The sequence below is a fragment of the Homalodisca vitripennis genome, chromosome X (genome assembly GCF_021130785.1).
Source record: "Homalodisca vitripennis isolate AUS2020 chromosome X, UT_GWSS_2.1, whole genome shotgun sequence".
Classification (NCBI taxonomy): domain Eukaryota; kingdom Metazoa; phylum Arthropoda; class Insecta; order Hemiptera; family Cicadellidae; genus Homalodisca; species Homalodisca vitripennis.
This window is the reverse complement of record NC_060215.1, coordinates 93,231,634-93,255,560: the sequence shown is the minus strand read 5'-3', so window position 1 is coordinate 93,255,560 and position 23,927 is coordinate 93,231,634. Positions and strand designations below refer to the sequence as shown.

At 35.2% G+C, this 23,927-nt stretch overlaps 2 protein-coding genes across 2 annotated transcripts in view; one reads left to right on the top strand and one right to left on the bottom strand.

The window, feature by feature from the left end:
- The window catches only part of LOC124369504 (flotillin-2), a 428,795-nt gene that overhangs the window by 58,112 nt on the left and 346,756 nt on the right, over positions 1–23,927 (bottom strand). The gene's annotated exons all lie outside the window — the stretch shown is intronic.
- Positions 8,565–23,642, top strand: LOC124369507 (glucose dehydrogenase [FAD, quinone]-like). The gene is made up of 7 exons (XM_046827522.1): positions 8,565–8,832; positions 9,354–9,609; positions 12,124–12,584; positions 13,545–13,822; positions 16,456–16,738; positions 17,231–17,365; positions 21,677–23,642. The coding sequence occupies exons 1-7, from the start codon at positions 8,572–8,574 to the stop codon at positions 22,172–22,174; spliced, it is 2,172 nt and encodes a 723-aa protein (XP_046683478.1). The 5' UTR covers positions 8,565–8,571; the 3' UTR covers positions 22,175–23,642.

The window sequence follows — 23,927 nt, the reverse complement described above, 5'->3', positions numbered from 1 at the left end:
AACAGCGGGAAGACTAAGATGCTACACAGTTTGGGATTCTGATAACAGAATCCTCTTCAAGCAAGGGGTATAGAGACTGTGGTGAACCATAGTTTGGGATTTGAATAAATATTCAATCAGTTCCAGACACCAAGAACGCGTTCGAAGCCCGGCGAGCGCAAAACGAAGCCTAAATTGTTGAGGAAACTTGAGTAAAAAAAAAATTTTAATCAACTGTCAGTGTCATGAAAATACACAGTAGAGGGGGTGACAATATAGACAATCTGTAAATAACAACACTTGCTTATTCATTGATTGATTCATTGTTTATTTACTTCACCACATTGATGCTGGAGCGGTTACTCGATTGTATCGCTATCCGCTGCCCTGGTCAAACAAGGTCCCAAGAACTGTTTTGCTCGCCACATAACCTTACAAGATACAAGGCATTCAGCACAATCGAGGGGGTCCAGAGATTAGGAAATATATTATCTTATGATGTTGACTTCTCACTTGATATACTTGTCTCTAGAAGATTTAAGATGTCGAAACTGCAGGCCCTACTCTGTGACCAGCAGTCGGAATGGACAGACTTTCAAATAATTGGGTTGTTATTCAAGGGTTGTGGCCAAAACAAATAGAAATGAAAGTCAAACTGTCTCAATTGATTTCATGATTTCACTACGTTTTTTTGTTTTGTTTTTTTCAATCAGCTTGCTTAGCAACTGTTTAGCATTATTTCCTTTTTTCTTGCACACCAGTACTTGTTGATCTTGTTCATTGATTTACTTTTTATAGTCAATTAGATCTTAGTCAGTCTGATTTGTGGATCTGAATCTTATTATCTTTGCACGTTGCAACTCATATGCTATTCATAGCATGTCATTATTTATTAATCTTTTCTCTTTTATTGCAAGCTGCATCTTATATCGAAAGTAGCATTAGATTACATAATTTTGTATCTGTTTCTCGTTACTTATTTAATACGTTGTTATATAATTTATGGCAACTTGTGTCTTAACTTAGATCAAATCTTATTATTTGTATTATCATCTCACTGTGCATATTAGGTAATGTAAGAAGCATCTTGCCATTTGTCAGTATATTTTCTTGTAATGACTTGTGAAAATGGTTATGACAGTTGAATAAATAAATATGGAAGGACTTATAGGAATATTACTGGTACCCACATTATATACTCCTTTTAATTCATCCAACTCCCATACATGGCATGGGAATATGTGCTACGTGACTTTGCACAACTCCCGTAGTGTCATCTTGTTTAATCTAGAAAAATTCATACAGTTTCCCTGGCGAACCTAAGTCGCATTTTACAGCCGATCAATTTACATTGTTATCTGGAGAACTTAACCTCAAAGATAAACTGACCCGATAGTTATTCCCTGGCCAACTATTCCCCATTTCAACTTCTACTTTTTAAACTGTTCAATTCGTCTGTTCGTTGAATTTCTGATGAACCTAACCCCATAGGCAACTAAATCACATGGTTAAAATAATGCGCTGGTCAAATCTAACAGATTAACTTAGTAAACCGTTACATCCAGCTGTTAAAAATCCCCTTGGCCATCTTTACTTCTTGATCAAATAATAAACCGATTCAACGGAGTGTCGAAAGATCTGAAAAAAGACTACGAAAGACTTTACCGAATTAGTTTCCGAAGATTAGTGACTTTCCCGGACTATAACTTTACTGCCTTTTGACCTGTTGACCCACATATTGATAGCATTCTTCCTTATACCTAGAGGAAATTAAGTACTAAGTTTCAAGGTGCCACACAAACGGGAGGACATACAGAAGTGTGGACATAAAGACGACGACACAGTTTTAAGAACGATCTGTTGAGTATTTTAATAATAAATATTCATGCACCAGTATTGCGACGGCACAATGATGAGGTCGTAAAATATTAAACTAAAGCATACACCAATAATACATTGCACATCGATCGCTGCCGAAACACTAACGGTGAAGTTGCTTGAAAAACCGTAAACCGTTGAAAGGGACCATTCTCTCTGGCTTTGGCAGGGAGGTGGGGCAATGCTAGCGGGTTATGGACATACGATACCGTACCGCACACCCGTACACGGTCAGCTGGTGATTCAGGTCGACTATGGAATTTCTAATAAGTGATCACGCCTAAAATGTTTCCGTTCCTGTAATGCTGGTGCAATTTCATAATAAGCCTGTACACACCTTTAAGTGAGAGAAAGTAACTAACTTTTTCAATTCCATAGCACAGTCATGAATCATGAGACATTATACTAAACGTAACTGACTGACTTAGTAATTCCAGTAAATTCCAGTAATTGAATAACAATATATTTTAAAATAGCCACGCACTGTCAGATTTTTACTTAAAACAGGGTGTTTTTTGTATTTATAGCGTTTCTATCCAAGTGTTGATACGCAATAAAGGTAACTACGACATTCCACTGTTTTACATGGTCTCGACTCACAGAAGCAATAGACGAGGTTACAAGCTATATAAGCTTCTTTAAGCGTAGAAGGTAAGCTGCTAAAGATTGCGACAACCAAATAGTCTATCTGAGTTTCTGTAAGAAGAACCCTTTCAATGATCTATTTAACAAAATTATTCATCATAATTATAAACGCGATAAGTAACTGATTTAACTTGATAGTTGGAAACTGTTATAAAATAAATTTACAGGGGCTAGATTTTTGATGTTTTTCTTTATAAAAGGAATGATAAGTAAAGCAGAGATGTTTAGACTTGAAACTAATGCTAAGACCTTTTCTGTAAACACCTTTAAGCACGAAGAGCTCATATAACATCATGTCTCTACTTTTAACTTTATATAGTAAATATATTTTACTGTAAAATAAAAAAAAATTAAAACAGTAATAATATTTTAAAATGTCATTTGAATTTTCTTTCAAAATCTGCATTGAGAATTATTTGTCCTCGTATTGGAATAAAGCGGTAAGTCCAAAGGATCAATCTCCTTTCCTGCACAAAAATGTTGTTGTGCGACTGTTTCTCTAAAAAGAACTGTTTGAATGATCTACTTAACTATATTATTCAGCACAAATAATAGTTATAAACATGACAAGTAACAGAATTATTACAATAAATCAAATAAAAATCATTTATACATAACTTAATTAGTTTCTTAATGTTTATTAGCTTAGGAAACATGTATTTGTAGAAACTAATTTGAATTGATTTGACCATGTGGTGTTAAGTAAACAGTAGTAAACTTCGTTTAAATCAAATAAGTAATGATTTAATCTCTTTAATTTTACTATTATACTTAGCATATTAAAATCACTAGGTGCCCTTTATTTGGGTTGGCTCTTTACTACAATACATGCATTGGGTGTAAATCAAGAATTCATATAGTACTATCTTTAACTTTATCATCCTTTGATTTTTAATTTATTCTCAAAATTTATTTTATAACAATCTTAGTTTAAAAAATATTTACTTTAGTAATTCTTGATCTAAAACAATTAATTTACTCTGCTTAGCATTTTTAAACATTCTCTTTTTTATCAAATTATTTAGCATACTTTTCTTAATACAATTTAAACTTAAACTTGTGTCTACTAAAACATCTTAATACAAGCCTTTAACTAAATGTTTTCCTACAGTATATAGTTCTGACATACTACCCTTGATTACCTTACATAATTATATTGTTCTCACAAGAATTCATTTTACTGACTACTTTATTTTATAGTCTTTTAGTTTTCTTTAAATCTTTTCTAGTTACCTTTAAATTTGGATTTGACAAAGAGATACTTCTTTTGAGATTAGTTTTGCTATTTACAATATTTACGTGAACAGTTTCCAGCCTAACTAGTTGGTAGGCTTTAAGTTACATTAACATAAGTCAGGAATTTCTTTTATTCAATTCAACAAGTGTTATATAATTTGTTAATAAATTTACAACAATTTTTTTATTTATTTATATTATTCATTTTTATTGTAAATTAGCACTTCTTAGGACATTTAGGTTAAATATTTTAAATGGCTATAATTAAACAAAATTGATATGCAAATTCGACAAACAATGTTCTGTACAGAATCTACTATAGTTTGGTTAAAATTATAGTTGTTTAGTTTGCTGAGATTATGAGTTTTTAAATAAAAACACATACATACAGACATGCGGTACACGGAAAGAGATGTTATGCATTAAGTCTAAAGCTCCTTTTGATCAATGGAATAATATAAAAAATGTTATATACATATAATAAAATAACTAAATACGGTACAAGCAGTGTGTTAAAAAAGATGTGATCTTATTCACATTATTCCATGTGATTCTTTAATATTTATCTTGAAAACAGAGTCGCGGATGTTTCGCGAAGTGAACAATGAACGTATAATGTTATAAAGGATAATTAAAATGGACTATTAGACAGTAAACGTTGATATAAAAACGCATTAAGTTAGTTAAAACCGGGTAGGGCAAAGGAATCACGTTTGTATAAGAAGACTACTCGAGTATCCCCCTTTGCGTTCAATTGTAATACGAGTAGAGAATACTCGTATTTATCATAAATTTAACACTGTTCGATTGGAATAAAATAAAGTTTTATAGCTTTACATTCCATGTTTTATAAAGTGCAAGCGATAACTTACTACATGATATGAATATTAATATAAAGAATGTGCAGGCTAGACCAGCACAGCGTCTAGTACTCGACGTGTACTGAAGATTTTTATTGAAAATTTAAAGTGCCACAAATATTTTGCTTGAGAATGTATATTGTTAATGTTCAACTAGTTTGATTTTCTAATATTTAACTGAAGGTTTTCACGAATGATTTGCGAATTATTACAGTCTGATAACAGTAAAGTTTACTATAAAATGTCTACTTTGCCCCAAACAGTCAGTACTTAGGGGACTACACAGGTGATAAACACTCATTCCATAGACAGACAGACTACCAGGTAAGCAGACAGACACAGACAGTATGTACACGCACACATACACGGGCACGCTAACGCCGGTTGAAGGTCCAAAGATCAGAATAAGCTGTATTGAGGTCACAATAGAGAATTAGTCACGATGTATACCATACAGATAGAATCTCGGCGCAACACATTGTGTCAGGTATCGTAAACTTTGAAAACTATAGTAATAAATAATAAACAAGTGGTAAACAGATACATTACCAGTGCATAATTAAGCAGAGTAAATCTATAAACACAAATACATATGATAAACTAGTAACAATAAGTAATAAAACCGATGGTAAATATATCAATATTTGTCGGTGAAACATAAGCAGTTACAGGAAACAATACTGAACAACAGTGGTAAATAATTAAATGCTTATTAAACATTACATATTGAGAATATAACGCTGTATATGGATTTCACAGAATTTGTTAATTTTTGATATGCAACATTCCCGCGTTTATTAGCATTGTTAATAAATCTACTACATCTACAGGTTACTACTCCATTTATTCAACTCTGTATCCGTGTGCTCTGTAAAATGTGACATTTTGCTTACTAAACAATTTTGGTGATACAATTAGTTTCAGTATAGTTAAATACGTTTTCCATAGTAAAACGTGGCAAATTCGATAACTGGATTTTGATAAAAGATGTCTATTATGGTGCAGACTGTTAATGAATAATTTACATCCAAAACCCGATGCACAGCACTACCTTAAAATGTCGCTTTTAATGAAGGTGAAATTTAATTAATATTTATACTAGGAAACTAAATACAAAACCTATATATAATAATAATAATAATATATTTGAGGAAGACAAATATAAAAACATACAAATCCAAAAATGAATTTTATCTTAATAAGCTAAAGCACACTTTTCAATTGTTAAATCTACCAATCATGAGGAATTGGATTATTCACGCTAACATTCAAATCTTGGAAACCGCAACATTAACGCTAAACTTGACTTATGAATTATCTTGAAATTTAAAAAAGCTGAGCGGCAGGTGTAAATGGCACCAATCGTCCCTGTTTGGCTGTCGCTTGCTTGTTGATGAATGTGTGCGACCTTCACCCAGTGAGAATTAACGAACTACGTGCGGAAGTGATCAGGATACTGCTGACTCGCCACACCGGAGTCACTACACCAAAACATGCAGCGTCTGCTGATCACGGGTTCAGCGTGCCGGTAGCTGACACCTCACTGCTTGCTGATGGCACCTTAGTTTCAGCGTCTGTCTTTCTATTTCTCTGATCAGGTGAGTGCTCGTCATTTTGTTGGTAGAAACTTAGCACAACACAGTTATAGAGGTTCTTAATAAAAAAGTGACATACAGCTGAAAATACAGTTAATTTGTAGTTACAATTTAGAGGCAGTAAAGTATGTTGTAATGTATATTTCTAGTTTCATACTCACATTGGTACCATTTAATTGTGCCACAAAACTGTAAACGAATTTAATGAAAAACTCAACTTCTAAGTAACTACATGTGAAATTTAATCAGAATTTGAAATTTAAAGGTTTCGGTAATTTGTACGAACTCAGGGACTTACAGACGTGTATTCACCAGATATCAACTATTTTTAAATCCAATAAACATTACTAAAACACCTGATGAATACATCAAAACAAATTGTGGGAAATACGAGTATGTATGAAACGCCACGAAAATTGAACAATATTCACATAGGATATGGAAGAATGATACAGGTGCTATGGTTCTAATACAAAATCGTAAATTGACAAATACCGCACCAACATTATTGATTTGAAGACCATAGTTTATGGACAAAACACTAAACCTGTATATGAAATGTTATATTAATTGGAAATTTTAAGAAATAAATTGGATAAGTGATATTTAAAACGGTCCGCAAAGTTTAGTACAAAACGGAGGAAAATAAAGGGGACTATTTTGTATGAACTCGAAACTTTTAATAAACTCTTTAAATCAATTTACCATATAAAGCAGAGCCGTAATAGAAATTCTATGATAATTAGTATCTCACATACAGCAGGATGTACAAATGCCAATGTATTTTATATCTATAAGCCTACTGCACGGTCTAAGGCAGGTGTATATGACATGGAAGCTTTGGGTTCTGGCTTCTACATATTCTGGAAGAAAAGCAGTTGTTAAAAACTGTAGAAGGTCGTCATAAACTCGATATGGTCAATAAGTAGAGAAGGCAAAGTCTTTGACACTCAGGTGATAAGTGAGGTTCCTTCGTAAAGAGGTTTGCACTCTGTTAAAATGATCAAGTATCATGGTGACCAATCATTGAGCTGGTTCTGTATTAGAAGTACAATGTCGAGGTTATAAATTGTCTTCTCGTCGTGTACGATCACTTGGAGAAATATTGGGTCGTCTGATATTGGAGACGCTAAGTTCCTGAAAATGGTAAGATAAATTCCCTAGATTGGGTAAGTCAATTTCCCTAAATTGGATACGCTAAGTTCCTAGATTTGGCACGCCAAGTTCGCTAGATTGGTTACATTAAGTCGGACCTCATCTTAGTTACTTAAGAGAATCTCCACAAGAGTTGTATATACGAGACAGATATGCGAAGTTTTCTAAGTGGAAAGAAATATAGACTAGAGAAGCTACGTTTAGAGATTTGTTGGGCTTGGTGTCCGTCTACGCATCGCCACGTAAGGGGGTTGGGTGTGGATTAAAATGGACCAGCATTGTGGGTACTAACGTTTATCAATCTCTCCCACCCTTAATCTCATCCCCTTTCTCGTTTTTCGTATGTAAAATACAGGTTGTCCTATTTTCAAAACCTATGTAACCTATGTAATATATATTGAACTGACCAGTATAGTCGGAAACTCATACATGTAGGTAATGCTGTATTGTTTCGATTGTTCTATTATCTGTATTGGCCTTCTACCCACTAACGGAAAAGGCTTAATTTTCAAGTACATAGTTCCCGGCTGTTCTCTATTCTTTCCGAACTGATGTTTTTATTTCCATCTAGAAAATGTGATTCCCATGTTCAGGTAAATGAAGATATTTTGATATGTAGTACGGTAGTTATTCTATTTATATATGTATCATGAGTTTTGGTTAAGTTCGTCACTAAATATAATGTAACTGAAGATTGGTTCATAGCGCAATCGCAATCAAAATGAAGATAAATAAATCGTGATAGATAAAATCTGTTGAAAAGGGAACAGAGATGGTCTTCCAGGGATAAATGTCAAAATGTTCACAAGATTATAATACTGACGAGTACAATGGTATATATCGACAGCCCTGACACTACACAATCGAATTCTATTTGTTGGATTTATAATAAGGATGCAACCTATTTACTTTACTTTCAACTGACCTCGTACCATCTGATTTGTTATAGTAATAAAATAAAAATTAACTAATAAACATCTGAAATTAAACATAAATAGGTGATAAATTCCAAATGGAGAGAACCAGTTTCTAAATAAGGCCTTTAGTCTAGGGTTAAAATAGTTAATAGCAATTTACGAAACCTGTATTTAACTTTGAATTAGTACGATCCTCTATTTAACTGTATTCCACTCTATCAACTATAATGTTTGTTAAACAAGTGCCTGTATTAAGTTAATCAGGTTCCTTTTTTAAACTTGTTTCAGAATAAGGAAGAGACAGAAATGGATGTGGTTGACGACGCGACGATGCGGCAGTACTCGGCCACTCGTATCGCCCTGTCGTACGGACCCAGCATTACGTTTGTGATGCTGGTGCGGCTGACGATTCTGCTCTTCCGACCCGACATCGAGGACGTGGCTAATCGTAAGCTCGGGGACGTGTCACCTCTGCCCATGACCCGAGAGTACGACTTCATCGTGGTAGGTGGAGGCTCGGCAGGGGCCGTCATCGCCAACAGGCTCTCTGAGAATCCCGACTGGACCGTGAGTTTTACAACTACTTGTGACTTTGTAAATTTTTGGACAGAGAATGCTCGTCATTATTCTAACTAATAAAAAAGCTAGTAAGTTAGTTGACATTTTTCGTGGTAAAACTATTGATTTCGTGGTATAACAATATCAAACAAACTGTACGCCTCGGAAGATCAAAGTCAATGAACTATTTCACGACATGCCGAATAGATTTGAGCAGTATACCACACCGCAGTAGAAATCAGCTAAAACGTTGCAGGTGACAACCTCTCAATTCTAAATCTTGTTTGGATTTGAAGTACAAAACTTCATATTTTGTGAATGATTTAACCTTCTTTCCACACGAAACTTCAAAAAGTTTTTATTTATGCCACACATGTACTACGGACGTCTCACCGCACAACTGGAGCTTTTGGCAAATATTTCGTACTCAGAGTTTGCTCCTTGTGGGATTTTTTTCTAGTTTTTGTCATAGGATCTACAAGTGCCAAGTATACTATCTCATAACTTCAAATAATGCTTCCTAATTTCAGGTTTTGTTGGTGGAGGCTGGCGGAGACGAACTCGTACTGAGTGATCTGCCGTTTGGTTATGCCTCTCTGCAGCTGTCTCCGATAGACTGGCAGTATAAGAGTGAGCCCACGGACACCGCATGTCTCGCCCTTAAGGACCGTAAAAGTAACTGGCCCAGGGGAAAGGTCATCGGGGGCTCCAGTGTCCTCAACGCCATGTTGTACATCAGGGGCAACTCTCGCGACTACGACAAGTGGAAGATGATGGGAAACCCAGGTAATTTCTCTCTGATTATTAACTGTATTAACTTCATATTAAATGGAGGGCGTCTTGTAGTTACTTGCAACATGAAAGCGAAGTAACAACATTCGTCTGTACGCTTTTGTTTGATTCTCTCTTTTTATGTCTTGAAGTTGCAAACGTTATACGGATCAAACCAAAGCGACAGTTGAGAATACCTTAGGAGCTATTAGAAGAGTTTAATAAAAATTCATGAATGAATACATTACCGAATAATTCAGAGTTTTCTTGCTTCTTCACAGTTGGCTTATATTTATTTGAATAAAAACTCAAAAAGAAAGTCACATTACTCACACTATAAAACGAGAGCCACTTTTAATGTTTTGAGATATGTGAAGTTTGTGAAGAAATAGGAGTTGAGTTTTTGTGCTATACTTACCAAGCGTTAAGCGAGTAATCAATCAAAGTAATCTCCTTCTTCCAGTGCCGATGCACTGATTGATTTTCTACTCGTTGGAAGCATCTAACCACTCATGTTTGGATTGGAGCCAAAATATTTACGAACTTTATCACCAATTTCGACTTCAGGCGAAAAACAGGCAAACGGGTTTCAGTTTAAAGAATAACCAGAAATCGCACATAGCGAGATCGGAGGACAAGGGGATTGTCCATCATTTCATGCCATTTTCCGGCAAGGTTTTGTGCAGGGGTATAAGACACGTTTTTTGGTATGCAATATTTTTTGTTGTGAAATAAAAACAATAGAAAATTTAAACAGAATGAAAATTTAAGTTTCTAATGAATTTAAGAGTGCCATGTTGACTACGAGAAGATACATCACAGTCATGCCTGTTATAGCTGTCACTAACAGGCGTGGAAGATTAAATGACATCAACCCATCTTCTGATCGTTAGTGTGATTAAAACTCTAAGTTAAAGTAATTTTTATAACCAAACGTTAAAAAATAATTTATTTATTCCTTGTTTAATCACTAGAAAATCACCTCTCATAGGAACCACAAGAAATGTAACACAAAAGACGCATTACTTTGAAAAGTTAAGGCATAAAGGTGTTTTTTGTGTTTCTAAATTAAACGTGGTGCAGTATGATGATGAGAACTAAATTTAGTTTTACAAAAATGGCCGCGAATTCTCCTTTCTGTCTTATTACCAATATTAATTAAACGTTGCTATAGTAGCGTTATGTAGTTTGATCTTGGTTTCACAGACTTATCAGCGCTCTGTAATTGTACCAATTAAGTATTTCGGTGGAAGCTAGTTATCTTTTTCAATATAATTTTGGGGTTTGGCGGTAATTCAAGTCGTCTGCGAATGATCAGAATTTGAATTAGACAACATTGATATACATGTTATTTATTTGAACAACAACCTACATTTTTTGAAGATTGAAACTTAAATATTTAAACATATTCTTTGTTCGAATTTGTTTTTGACGATGGAATGAAACATGATTTTCCTTCATAACAACAAATATCAATTAGCGTAGCTATGATAGCAATAGTTGATTCAATGTCAATGTTGAGTTTAGCTCCAGTTCACCTTTTGCTTAGTGTAGCGTCGGATGTCAGTTTGAAGAGATCCAAAAACAGTCTGCAACAAAGAAGTTCAAATCGAACTCTTTGCACCATTCTCAGACACCCATATTACAAGATCAGGTGTAATCTAGGTGAAGAAGTGATCTGGGACAGCGTCAGACTTCAGACGCTGTACTAAGCGGAATAAATTAACAGATGCCAACTATTTTTAGCGAATAAGTAATAGCATATGCAAGGCAAGCAGCATGATGTCAATGATTAGAGTAAAATACACCGATAGTATTACGAGTATCTATACAGTTTATAACTTAAATAGCATACAGGACACAAAATATCGTTTATTCAGTTACTGAATTTACAGTTATTAAACCGTACTGACCTTGTTTTCATGCATGTCACTGTCAATAATGCGTGACTTGAGTGTGATTCGAAATTAATAACCACAGGTTAATTGCTACGACCACTACCCATTTGGTTGTATGGAACATATATTAGAGGTTGTTTTGAGAATTCAGCAACGCCGAAATCAACGGTATATAACAGAAATATCTGATATCAGATCTTGTATGGGTAATGGCTTTGGCTGAACTGATTGTCGGGTTGAGAGGAGCGTAGGGCAATTCAACTTGATGGATTCAAGTATCGGCCCAATTGCCTTGCAGACATCCATTACCATGTATGTAGTCGCTGGTGCATCCTGTCACTATCTTTGGATGATGTTCACACTGTAGCCAATGACAAAGGATATAACTTGTCATGTTATTTTTATTCACAGCCGGCCATTCATTAATTCTAAATGTGACCCTAAGGTGAATTAAATATTATCCTGTAGCATCCAGTGCCATAGGCTACTAGTTCAAATAATATGGGTATTTCCAGGAATCTTGTAAATAATTGGTTTACAATTTAAACAATGTATGTTTTTATCTACAAATTGCAGAGTGTACATATAAAAAAATATATGGTAAAACATTAAATTAAGAAACTTCTTGCAGGCTGGGGCTACCAGGATGTGCTTCCCTACTTCAAGAAATCTGAAGACATGCGGATCCCGGAGCTGGCGAACTCCCCTTACCATGGGCACGGCGGTTATCTGACGGTCGATCACTTTAAGTTCTACTCCAAGATCACAGATGTGTTCTTGCAGGGAGGTCGAGAGCTTGGTTACCCCGAGCTTGACGTTAACGGGGCCCATCAGCTCGGCTTTACACGATCCCACGGGACGGTCAGGGACGGGCTGAGATGTAGCACGGCCAAAGCCTTCTTGAGGCCCATCAGAAAAAGGCAAAATCTCCACATATCCTTGAACACGCAAGCTGAGAAGATCATCATCGAGGAGGATAGTGGAGGCTTGAGAGCTACTGGGGTGTTGGTGAACAAACAAGGCATGGGGGTTATCCGGACAAAGGCCAAGAGGGAAGTCATTCTCGCTGCTGGTGCGATTGGCTCTCCTCAGGTAATGTTTGTTTTTCTAGTTTATTGAATGTGATAAATGTAAACAAGGCTATTCACAGAAATATTGGCATATAACATTGAATATTTCCACATACTACTGACACAATTCTTACATTATTTATAACTTGAGTGGAACTGACATGCAAAATATTAAATTTTCAACTCTCAACATTTTGAGCACATTTTTATTTCAACAGTAGTTTCCAAGAATTGTTAATATGAAAATTATAAAAATGCTTTAAATGTTTACATAACTTCAAAAGCAAACTATGTAACAAACATAATTTGAAATGAGATAAATTTATAAATATTCATACAGAGGTTCTCTTCAACGCATTCAAAAAATGCAAATGGTTTTTAAAGACCTAATGTTTCTACTGTACGGTAAAGGTATGAACGACTGTCACTGAAGTGACCATCTTGCTATGTTTCAATCACTCAAGATGTAAACGTGTAGGTCATTTAGAGGTCAGTTTTGATGAAACTTGATTTTAAGCATTTATTGACAATTCTACTTGAAGAAAATCTGTGAGTACCAACTCCATCTCAAAAGACGACCAAAACTATGATTAATTAGGAATAAAATAGTATAAAACAGAGTTTACAAAGAGAGTGATTTAAGATTTTAGTGTAAACTCACTAAGGGTGCGAAAAGGTACACGTATCCTACACAGAAGTTTCTTGGAGGTCGAAACGAGCTTTTTGGTTAAAATTCCCCTTTATTGTCCTCCTAAATAGTAAAAAACAAAGCCATTCTCCGATGAAAATGAATGCAAATTAAATTAACACTAATATCGGCAATACAGTTACAGTTTACCGTACAGACCAAAGGTAGTGTAGAGTGAAGCATTTTCTTCTACCACCGCCTGAGAATGTTGATACCGGAACACATTATTCCTACGGCTATCGTGGTGGCTGCAGAAAAGGTGGGGGAACCCTTTTATCCGTGGACGTTTTGCAGTTGCTGATGTTATCAGGGATAGGACCCGCCCAACACCTGCTGGAGAAAAACATCAAGCCGCTACTGAACCTGCCAGGGATCGGCGGGAACCTGCAGGACCACGCGGCGATGGGTGGTGCCACCTACCTGTTCGACTCACCGGATGACTCCAAGCCTCTGGGATACGGCTGTGTCCTTCCGAGGATGATGACTCTCAACACCCTCAAGCAGTTTCGCAACGGCACTGGCCCACTGTACGCCATGCCGTTCGCTGAGGGGATGGCCTTCGTCAGTACTAAGTATGTTACATTACCAGCTCCTATATTCCATATTTTAGATAGCTATTATTATCATAAGCTTCTACAAAGATTTAATCTCATCTATTGATTGAAATGTGCTAACAAAGTTTCACGTAAAATGCACATTTGCACAAGGAATGATCAAATGTTGTTAACAATTGTCTCTCGTAGCACTGATGCACAGCTATTGTTATTATTGTGTAATTATCGATGCATACGTTACCAAATTTATACTTCAAATTTCGCAAATTTGTCTCGTTAATCTATTTAACATACATTGTAGTTACATAAACTGGTTATTCTACTCAAATATGCCTATAAAATATATATGACAATTTTTTTTTAAGTGTAAAGGTATTTCAAAGTTAGCAACAGTTCAATAGAGCAACATACCGCTATATTTATCGATATAAATCGCTATTGTTATAGTACATTAGGAATTATTAACTAAAAATATTTATTATCCGCAAGGTTTGATCCATATGCGCCTCCTAGAACATGTATCGTATACATGTAAGTGGTATCACATTTATAAAGTTGCAGCATAAATTCAGTGGCGAAAAACTGTAAGTAAAGTATTGATAAATATTGTAAGTATTGCATTGGTCAATAAATGTTTTAACTACATAAAAATAATATATGAAATGGTAAAATCTGAAATGTAAAGAGGTTTATGTTTGTAAGTATTTCTTGTGCTCCTTGTCCCAATAGAAAAGTACGTTGATACAATTTTGGTAAATATTAGTTCTTGGTTTATTTGTAAGCATTTTATACTATATTTATTTTTAAAATGGAAAATGGGGATACTTGAAATAGTTGATAAAGTGTTAGGAATAGGAGTTAATTCTAAATCCTCTAACAATAAGGTTTTATTAAACCCCGTAAAAAAATAAAATTTTAGGGAAAGATTTTGTACTTTGGACTTCAGCAGTAACTATTTTTTATGAAGAAAATGTTTTAATCTCTTGAATGTACACATTTACAGGCATAACGGTTGTAAAGGAAGCAAAATTAAAATTTAAGAAGTTATGGTTTGAAAAATGACTCTTAACTATTAAAACAAAAATGTATGTTCAAAATTAAAAAAAAACATCATTATTGATACAAAACTAAACCTTTTTCTGAAATTGGTTTAAAGTTTAATTTTTGTGTGTTCTCTCACTTGATAAGTTACAATATGGTGATTGTTATTTTGGTAACATGGCTAATGAACAACTAGTTTCGTTATTTAAAAAGATGGGAGATATTAAAAAAAAAATCACTCTGTATATTTCAGGATTTGAAGTAGAAATATATAAACACCACATGTTCATCCTTAGTTGCACTTTAGTAGCTTGTCTATAACAGTCAGATGCTGTGTAGTTTGATACCTCTATTTGTGGTAATTTGTGAATAAATCACTGACAAAAGTATAAAAAGCAAATATTACAAATGTACTATTTCTCTTATTTCTTAGGTTGAGTTGTAACACTAATCAGAGCTACTATAATGTTTACTTCGGCCAGCGCCTACAAATTACAATTTTGCATAGTTTATACTTCTCGTCGCGTCGTGCAAAATGCATTTACATTGTAGTAGGCGTACACGTACACGAGGTATAAACAACTAAATTTCATTATAAATATATCTATAATAAAAAAAATTATATATTTATATACACAAACACATTTTTAAATTAATATTACCTGGATGTTCATATTTTTATACGTAACTATTGCTTCGGTACAATTATGTGTTACTGGTTAATAGCTAATTAAAGATATCACACTGACAGCAGATGTGTTTTATTATACTCATTGTACTTCCAATTCTACCGTAGTTACATATTTGTGAACTAACGACTAGTTTCAGATCCCATTTTTATTTTAGCGGACAATCTTAGGTTCCAGTTCAGAACCGTTTGAAACATTACTTTAGGCTAAGCTTTATTTCTTTTGTTAACTTGCGAAAGTGTTGTGACTAAACAAAAATTCGAACTCAGTCCCTATGGTAATACCCTGAGAGACTAACATTTAGCAACCAGAAACGAAGAAAATTATTTAATAACAGTGAGGTTTAAGCACACTATTGTACCTAACAGCTTTACATACCGCTTTGGCAATTTAAGAGTCAAAATGGGTCTTGTTGAAAGTATTTTTTGCAAGTGATAAACATAAGCATGCGTGGTGCCACAACTATAATCTCCCTGGAGGTTATTGCAGTGCAACCAACCGTAACATATGACACAACACATGAACGCTGTACTACTCAACTATACCACTAGTATAGTTACGCTGTTATCGAGCTATAAGCTATGTTTATTTTATATTTACATAAGTATACAATAAAAACATATGGTGGTATAAGCGAGTATCTTGAAATTCAAAACTCGTCTAAGTAGGGACATTTAATTTAATCGGTTAGTTTGATATAAGTTAAGCAATATTGTTTGCATTTTATTATAAAATTTAATGTTCCAATTTTACAGGGGATATATTCAATTATTGTTAGTTTACTGTATATATTATGAGGTTGAGTGGTAGAGAGGGCTTGACAGACCTACCATCTCTTTAATAAAGGGAATTAATCTAACTTTTATCAGGTAAACTTTATGGAGATGCACGACACGTTACCTTTACCAGTTTTCCTTGTAGGGTCAATAGGGAAGGGCCCGAATGGCCGGATGTCCAGTTGTTCTTCGCCACCGCGGGTGACAACACGGATGGTGGGTTGTTCAACAGAAGGAACACGGGTTTCGTTGACGATATATACGCATCTGTATTTGAGCCGATCCTCTACAGAGACGCCTTCACCATAGTGCCTCTCCTGCTGCGACCTAGGAGCAAGGGGAAAATCGTCCTCAAAGACAACAACCCCTACAGCCATCCTCTGATATACCCGAACTATTTTGATGATCCACACGACGTGAAAACTCTGGTAAGTACCTGCTTTAAACGGTGGCAGTGCAAATAGGCAGCCCACCTTGTGGCTATGGGAATATCTTGACCAACAATGCACAAAATGTTCTTCTTCATTTTGCAGTGATAAGAAATGTTGTCGTTTAACAACAAAACCAAACAAGTATTTGAAACAATAGTCTATAATAACATTAAAAAACCATGTTTCTGACTCTTGTTACTGTCATAAAACCATAATATTTAATTATTAGAATTTTAGTGTTCACGAAGAAATATATTATCAATTGTAGTAATTGATCTTTGGTGAATCAGTGAACATATTATAACATTCTTATAGCAAACAAACTCCTAACAAATGACTTTAATAAATTTACTCTGCCTACTAGATGGAAAAAATAAGGTGTCTATAAAAATAAATTTACTGGTTCCTACAAAACAGATCTGTGGTAGTTGTAAAAACATAAATGTTTCTGTTATGCAGAAGTAAATTACGTTTTCCAATACACTGCAGGTGGAAGGAGCCAAGATTGGATACAAGCTGAGCCAGACCAAGCCATTTCGCAAGATCAACACTCACCTCCATAACATCAGCATCCCGGCCTGTGCTCATCTGGAATTTCTGTCCGACGACTACTGGGAGTGTCAGGTATGAGTACAATGATCAGGCCACCGACTTAACATCAGCATCCCGGCTTGTGCTCATCTGGAATTTCTGTCCGACGACTACTGGGAGTGCCAGGTATGAGTATAATGATCAGGCCACCGACTTAACATTGGCATCCCGGCTTGTGTTAATCTGAAGTTTCTGTCCGACGACTACTGGGAGTGCCAGGTATGAGTACAATGTTCAGGCCACCGACTTAACATTGGCATCCCGGCTTGTGTTAATCTGAAGTTTCTGTCCGACGACTACTGGGAGTGCCAGGTATGAGTATTATGATCAGGGCACCGACTTAACATCAGCATCCTGGCTTGTGTTAATCTGAAGTTTCTGTCCGACGACTACTGGGAGTGCCAGGTATGAGTATAATGATCAGGCCACCGACTTAACATCAGCATCCCGGCTTGTGCTCATCTGGAATTTCTGTCCGACGACTACTGGGAGTGCCAGGTATGAGTATAATGATCAGGCCACCGACTTAACATCAGCATCCCGGCCTGTGCTCACCTGGAGTTTCTGTCCGACGACTACTGGGAGTGCCAGGTATGAGTACAATGAAGATCACTCTCCCTCCAATCATGATAATCTACGTTTATAAGTGGCGCTCCCACTCACATATGCACATGTTCGACTCTCTCAGTTGTTAACACCTGCAATTAATCACTACAACTCTCGGATTACCAGGAGTCCAGATCACATGTGAGGATCACGCCTGCACCTGATCGATTGTCTCATCTGGCCACTATTGACCACTTGTGACGGAGTACCAGGAGTCAAGAACAGATGCGGGGCTCTCCTATTCAGTATTTGTAAAATGAGGTATTTAAAAGGGCTAGAAGAAGAATCGTGACGCAATTATGGCTTACGTGCTATTTTCACATTCCGTAGTGGAAAAAAAGTTTTTTATAAACAACATATACCTCCGAAATTATTACACTGTTTTTTTGATGGCACAACATCTCCATGCAGAACTCAACAGAATACCAACAGTTCTGGTACAGTCTGACGAGCTGAAATATCAGGAGGACGAATTTTGTTTCGGGTAAGTACTACTGTAACCAATTACTGAAATTTGTAAGATAGTACAGAACAAAATATTCTTATAAACAGTCTGAATTCCTACGTTTCGACGACTCTAAACTCTGTTCCAGTTATATCTAGGTGGTTTCCGACCGAAGATCTTCAAAGGATCAGACATTTTGATATAGTATTACATTTTACTAAATTAAATTATATTAATTTTGGCGAGTAAGGAGTTTAACACCACAAGTCTCAGTAGGTCAGGCTGATTCTCTCTGTTTCCGTGTCTTAGATAGAAGACGTAACCAGGACTTTTTCCTTTAAAACTTTCAATCTCATATCATAGTTCTCAAATACCTTACATCACGTATGTTCTATCAGTGTATACTAGTTTCTCATGTTATTAGCATTCCAGAATGATTTGTTTGATATAAATTTGAATATTGCAAATTTAAAATCATAACTAAAGGCTATACAGTCATTACTAGTCTTACTAACAGTTGTTACTAACAATACCCAAAACCAGATTCTAATGCTAAGGTAAGAAGATGATTGCGATATACTTAATTTAATTACTGCAAGAGTTTTCCTGCAAGCATCTATGACCACATATTTGCTCAGCAAGACAGGGTTTGGTCATAATGTACACTTTTGAATACTAACCGATTAGGAACAACTACTGTTGTTCCTAATCGGATTTACCTGTGTAAGCAAGACACTGTCAAACATCTAAAAAGCTTTTGGTATTAATTATAACTTCTACATGACAAATTGTACAAAATTTTCCGACACAATATAAGATACGTAAATGTTGTAAAGCTTTATCATTGACTATACAGAGCTAAAGTCAAGAAGGTCACCATTACAGCCGGTTCTTAACCTATAGTTCTGATGATTATATTTTGTTTGAACATTTAATTAATTTTATTTATAACTTTAGTTTGATTAGGATATACCTGTAATTGGTTTGACACCACCAAAATCTTGTAAAATCTTCAAGATGATAAGTTACGCAACAGTTACCACAATATATCCCTTTATACCTCATACCAACAACAACAAGAGTCTCATATGTAAATATTCCCAAGAAAGCAAATACAATAGAACTACAGTCGCCGAGGAATTTAGCGTACAAAGAGTGAACGTAACGGAGTGGTTCAATTAAAACGTCTCTAATATTTTTCAACCGCCAGACAGTGTTACGTGCGCTGTACTATATATACTATGTTCTAAACCATACTTTACGTAAGAAATCTTACAAAATAAATAATATAATTTAAAAAAAATATTCATACAGCCTGAAAGTGTAACAAATTAAACTAAGCAGTACCTAACGTAATTTGAGCGGGGAAAGTTTATGTCAGGTGCCGCTATTTAATGGAGTATTGTTTCAAGTGATTTCTCAAGAGGTACTTACACTTTTACTTTAGTTGTCAGTAAGTGTTCCGGCAATGCGGAAGATGAAAACAAGCAGAAAACAATTTCCCTAAACCAAGGAAAAGAAATTCTATTCATTATACAAGACGCTCTAGTTATTTATCTTTATGAATGTTTCCTAAAATGTAAGTTTATGCTATATCGGTTTATTTTGAAACTTAAGCTCCAGTTTCGACGTTATGTGAAGACGTGTAGAAAAGTAGGCTATGTAGTGCAAATGTCTCATGAAAAGGTCAGCTAAGTGTCTTTCGATGCTTGATGTGTCTAAGGTCGGATCTAGCCGTTAAATATTTGTCTTATTATGCAAGAAGGTTCGATATAACTACTACTTTAGGAACATTAGTAACTGTAGTTCCACTTAAGACGTTGAGGAATTCTTACGTTTACTTCCTACACGGTTTAACACAGAATGGCCAAGAAAGGCCTCAGCCATGGGAATGTAGTTTCTGCTTACCCATCCATTTCGTCATAGCCATCTGATATCGATCCAGAGAGTGTACTCGAGATTCTAGTTAGCACAGAAGCTGATTCAACACCCCCCCCCCCCCACATCATAACAAAAGAATTGCCGTTACATGATGTGACGAGGACAAGAATTGTGCCCAGTTATAGTGTAGTGCGCTTGTCAATTTCATTGTGAGAAAAACCACAATGACGTTCTTACCATCCGCAGAGGGGAGCGGGGCTGTTCTGCTTATTCTTCTTCATAACGTACTAAAAGCATCTGATTTACTGTTGACACAGTCGTGTGGTTATTAGTTCAAAGTAACAGCGTGTTGTATCTTACTTAAATAAGTACAATTGTTTTAAACTTATAGGCTTTAACTTAATGTGCCAATCATGTACCGTTTTAAGCAAAATATGTGTCTTTCACAAATTCATGTTTGTTGGAAATATTTATGCCTGTGGCACAAAACCGGCATATCACTTAACATGATTTATAAGACTACAGCTTGATTTGGTTTCTACTTACCACCTCTGGAACTGGCGTAAGGAGTTAAAAACCTTTTAGAGTAGTAAATGGTGTTGTTACCTAAACTAACCTCTTCTATATTGGTACTATCGTTTAAGGAAAAATAGATCAAATATTAACAATCAGGTGTTTTCTGAGAGTTTGTCTGTTATATTCACATAATTTACTGGCATATGTGTCTTAGTTTGCCGATGAGGGTACAAAATGTAAAAAAATATATAATATTACTGGAATGAAAACTAACAATCTTCCGACAATTGTTAAGAATTTGTTTGAAAGTTGTTTCACTACGCTATAATTAATATGCGTGATTTGGGCATTATTTTATTACATTTTAAGGCTCACGTTGTAAAGGAAACGAAATATTGTTCTCTTTTACTAGTATTTGAGGTTTTATTTACTTTAGGGTAAAACAAATATTACCCAAAATTACACAATTGGAAAATTTGTAGGACAATACGTAAATATAAACAGATTTATTGTAGAGCATATAAAACTTCGTTAAATTACAGAAGAGCCCATTACATATAGGACTATCAGAGGTATGCACTGAACTAGAAGTAGAGGCCATTTGATTCAATTTTTTACATACGACTGTCCTGTTGCCAAATCAGGATCTGGTTAATCGCCACACAATATATAATTGTTTATATATGCTTGACATTATGTCTTGTGGTTTGTTGACACATGAAGACAGTATAGATCTCAATACGAGAAACTTAATATTATTTTTTGTAATATAATATGATATAAAATGTCCGAAATTCTGTTACGAAATTCTGTGTTCTTGTAAACACAGACATAAGGACTATTTAATTAGTTAATTGGTGTGGTAGCTAAAGTGAACACGAAGAATGGTGTTGTAGGTACGGTGGTATACTATGACCATCTATCACCCGGTGGGCACGTGCAAGATGGGACCGTACAAGGATCCAGAAGCCGTGGTAGACGCACAGCTACGGGTCTATGGGGTGCCGAACCTACGGGTGGCGGACGCCTCTATCATGCCTACCATAGTCAGCGGCAACACCAACGCACCGGTCATCATGATTGGAGAGAAGGCTGCCGATATGATCAAGGGATTCTGGGACATCTACAGGATAAAACTGGGAGAGGAAACTCCTGAGTTGTATAATCCAGACTCACCTGACTTTGATTGGGAGGCGTCATTGACAGCGGACCAGGCGAGGGCAGAATTGGACGATATACTGGGAGCAGAACAAGATAACGTTCTGTGGGCAATGCAATCGGAACCGTCGACTCCTGAAGGAGAAATGGCTAAACTCAATTTGGACGAAATATTCGGTGCCGTACAAGAAGAAACCATCCGTAAACTAGACGAGACGTTGGGTAGCGATCTATGAGTACACTCAAACACAGTAGAGAACCAAACATAAAATTAAGTAATGGTAGAATCTTCTAACGACGGTGCGCTTTTGAAACATTCACAGTAACAACACACATAACAGTTAAACACACAGGTTCAAGATACTACTGAGCCTCCATAAATAAGGGTGACACTTACTATATAAAGCGTTATGTAAAATCGTTACGTTGATTATTTAAGATTTTAAATAAATAGTCATTACTATGAGATGAGATGTAGAAATTACATAAGGTCCTGTTTTCATACTACAAATTAATTTGACAGAACGAAAATTGAACAAAAAATACGTTCTGATTTCTCCATGTAGTTTCGGGCACAATAAAATATTACAAAATAAAGCCATAACAAAAAAAAAAAAGAATTCTAAAGTCGGATTTCTTATAATGAAACTAAACGTGTGTTTGAAACAGGTTTAGAAGAGGAGGCAAACTAAATGAAACTACGACTGTGCATCAGTCAGGCACCTAGCAATTAAAGCCAACATAAATTGAATGATTTTTCAAAATTCAAAGAAGGCAAACTTATATTATTATTAAAATTTCCGTACTTAAAAAATACATTTGAAATGGAATAAATGACACACATGTAATGTAATGACACACAACGCATCTAGACAAACAAACCTGATCTCTTTATTACCCTTTTACACTGCACAGTAATATATTATAATGTTTAACAGCGTGTGCTGTAGCTAGTGCCGTGTTGGCAGTTATCTTTTTGTACTGCTTGCATACAATTTTAAAGACAACTAGTCTGCACATAATGACGACACTGAATCTGTAACGATTAAAAGCGTGTGCTGTAGCTGGGATTGTATCCTAATTGTTTACTGTTTAGTTTAGAGTATTCACTTAATATTAACAATGGAGCTGATATGGATTTTAGAGTAAATATAAACATTTTTGTAACGGTATCGATTTTAATGCATTTTATGCATGTTTACGTTTTGCACATGTTGCTGTTATTTTACATTTTCTTTCAGTAATGTTCATATGGCGATACTGTTACGTATACAAATGCTAAACCGGAGAGATAGAATAAAAATGTTTTGTACAATATAATGATGTAATGATACATATAAGATTAACGTTCCTTACAACGTCAGTTACTTTAGTTTAATTGTGTAACTCTATGTTCAATTGAAGTTTCCGTCACCTTGTCAAATGTTTTATTCCCAAATATAAACGCAATAGGCTTAAGACATGAGCGAGTAAAGTATAAGTTGTGTAATATTTTGTTCTTTAACATTTATCGACAATTTCTATACAGTTTCTCATGGATTAATAAACATATCACTTTTACCCTGAACTCTAAATACTTTACAAGTTATGCTTATATAATTGTTTAAAAAATTATTTGTAAGAAATTTTCCGCCGTTCTATATTTCATATTCTATAAAGCCCAAGTGAATTATGAATTATATTATATTTTAATTATAGTAGAAAGATATATATTTTTCACCTATTTACATCCTTTCAAGTTGTTGAAAACTAGAAGTACTAAACAATTACGAAATTAGCTATTAAATATTATAAACCCTGCCTACGGAATCTTCATCGAAATTTTAGTGTTCCAAGGGAATTAATTTTAAACATTATTGGGTAGCTTTACAGAAATCAAACGTGACATAAAGTTCGTCACCGTTATGGTGATTTATTAAAGTATATATTCAGCTCTTTCCAGAGAGTGTAGTGTGTTTGTGGATATAAATGCAATAACGGGTTGGTCTA

Bases quoted from the DNA above. Each gene is read 5' to 3' on its own strand.
- LOC124369507 (XM_046827522.1), top strand. From the start codon at position 8,572: ATGGATGTGGTTGACGACGCGACGATGCGGCAGTACTCGGCCACTCGT. The intron at 9,610-12,123 runs GTAATTTCTCTC...AACTTCTTGCAG, and splicing joins GAAGATGATGGGAAACCCAG to GCTGGGGCTACCAGGATGTG. The intron at 16,739-17,230 runs GTAAGTACCTGC...AATACACTGCAG, and splicing joins CACACGACGTGAAAACTCTG to GTGGAAGGAGCCAAGATTGG.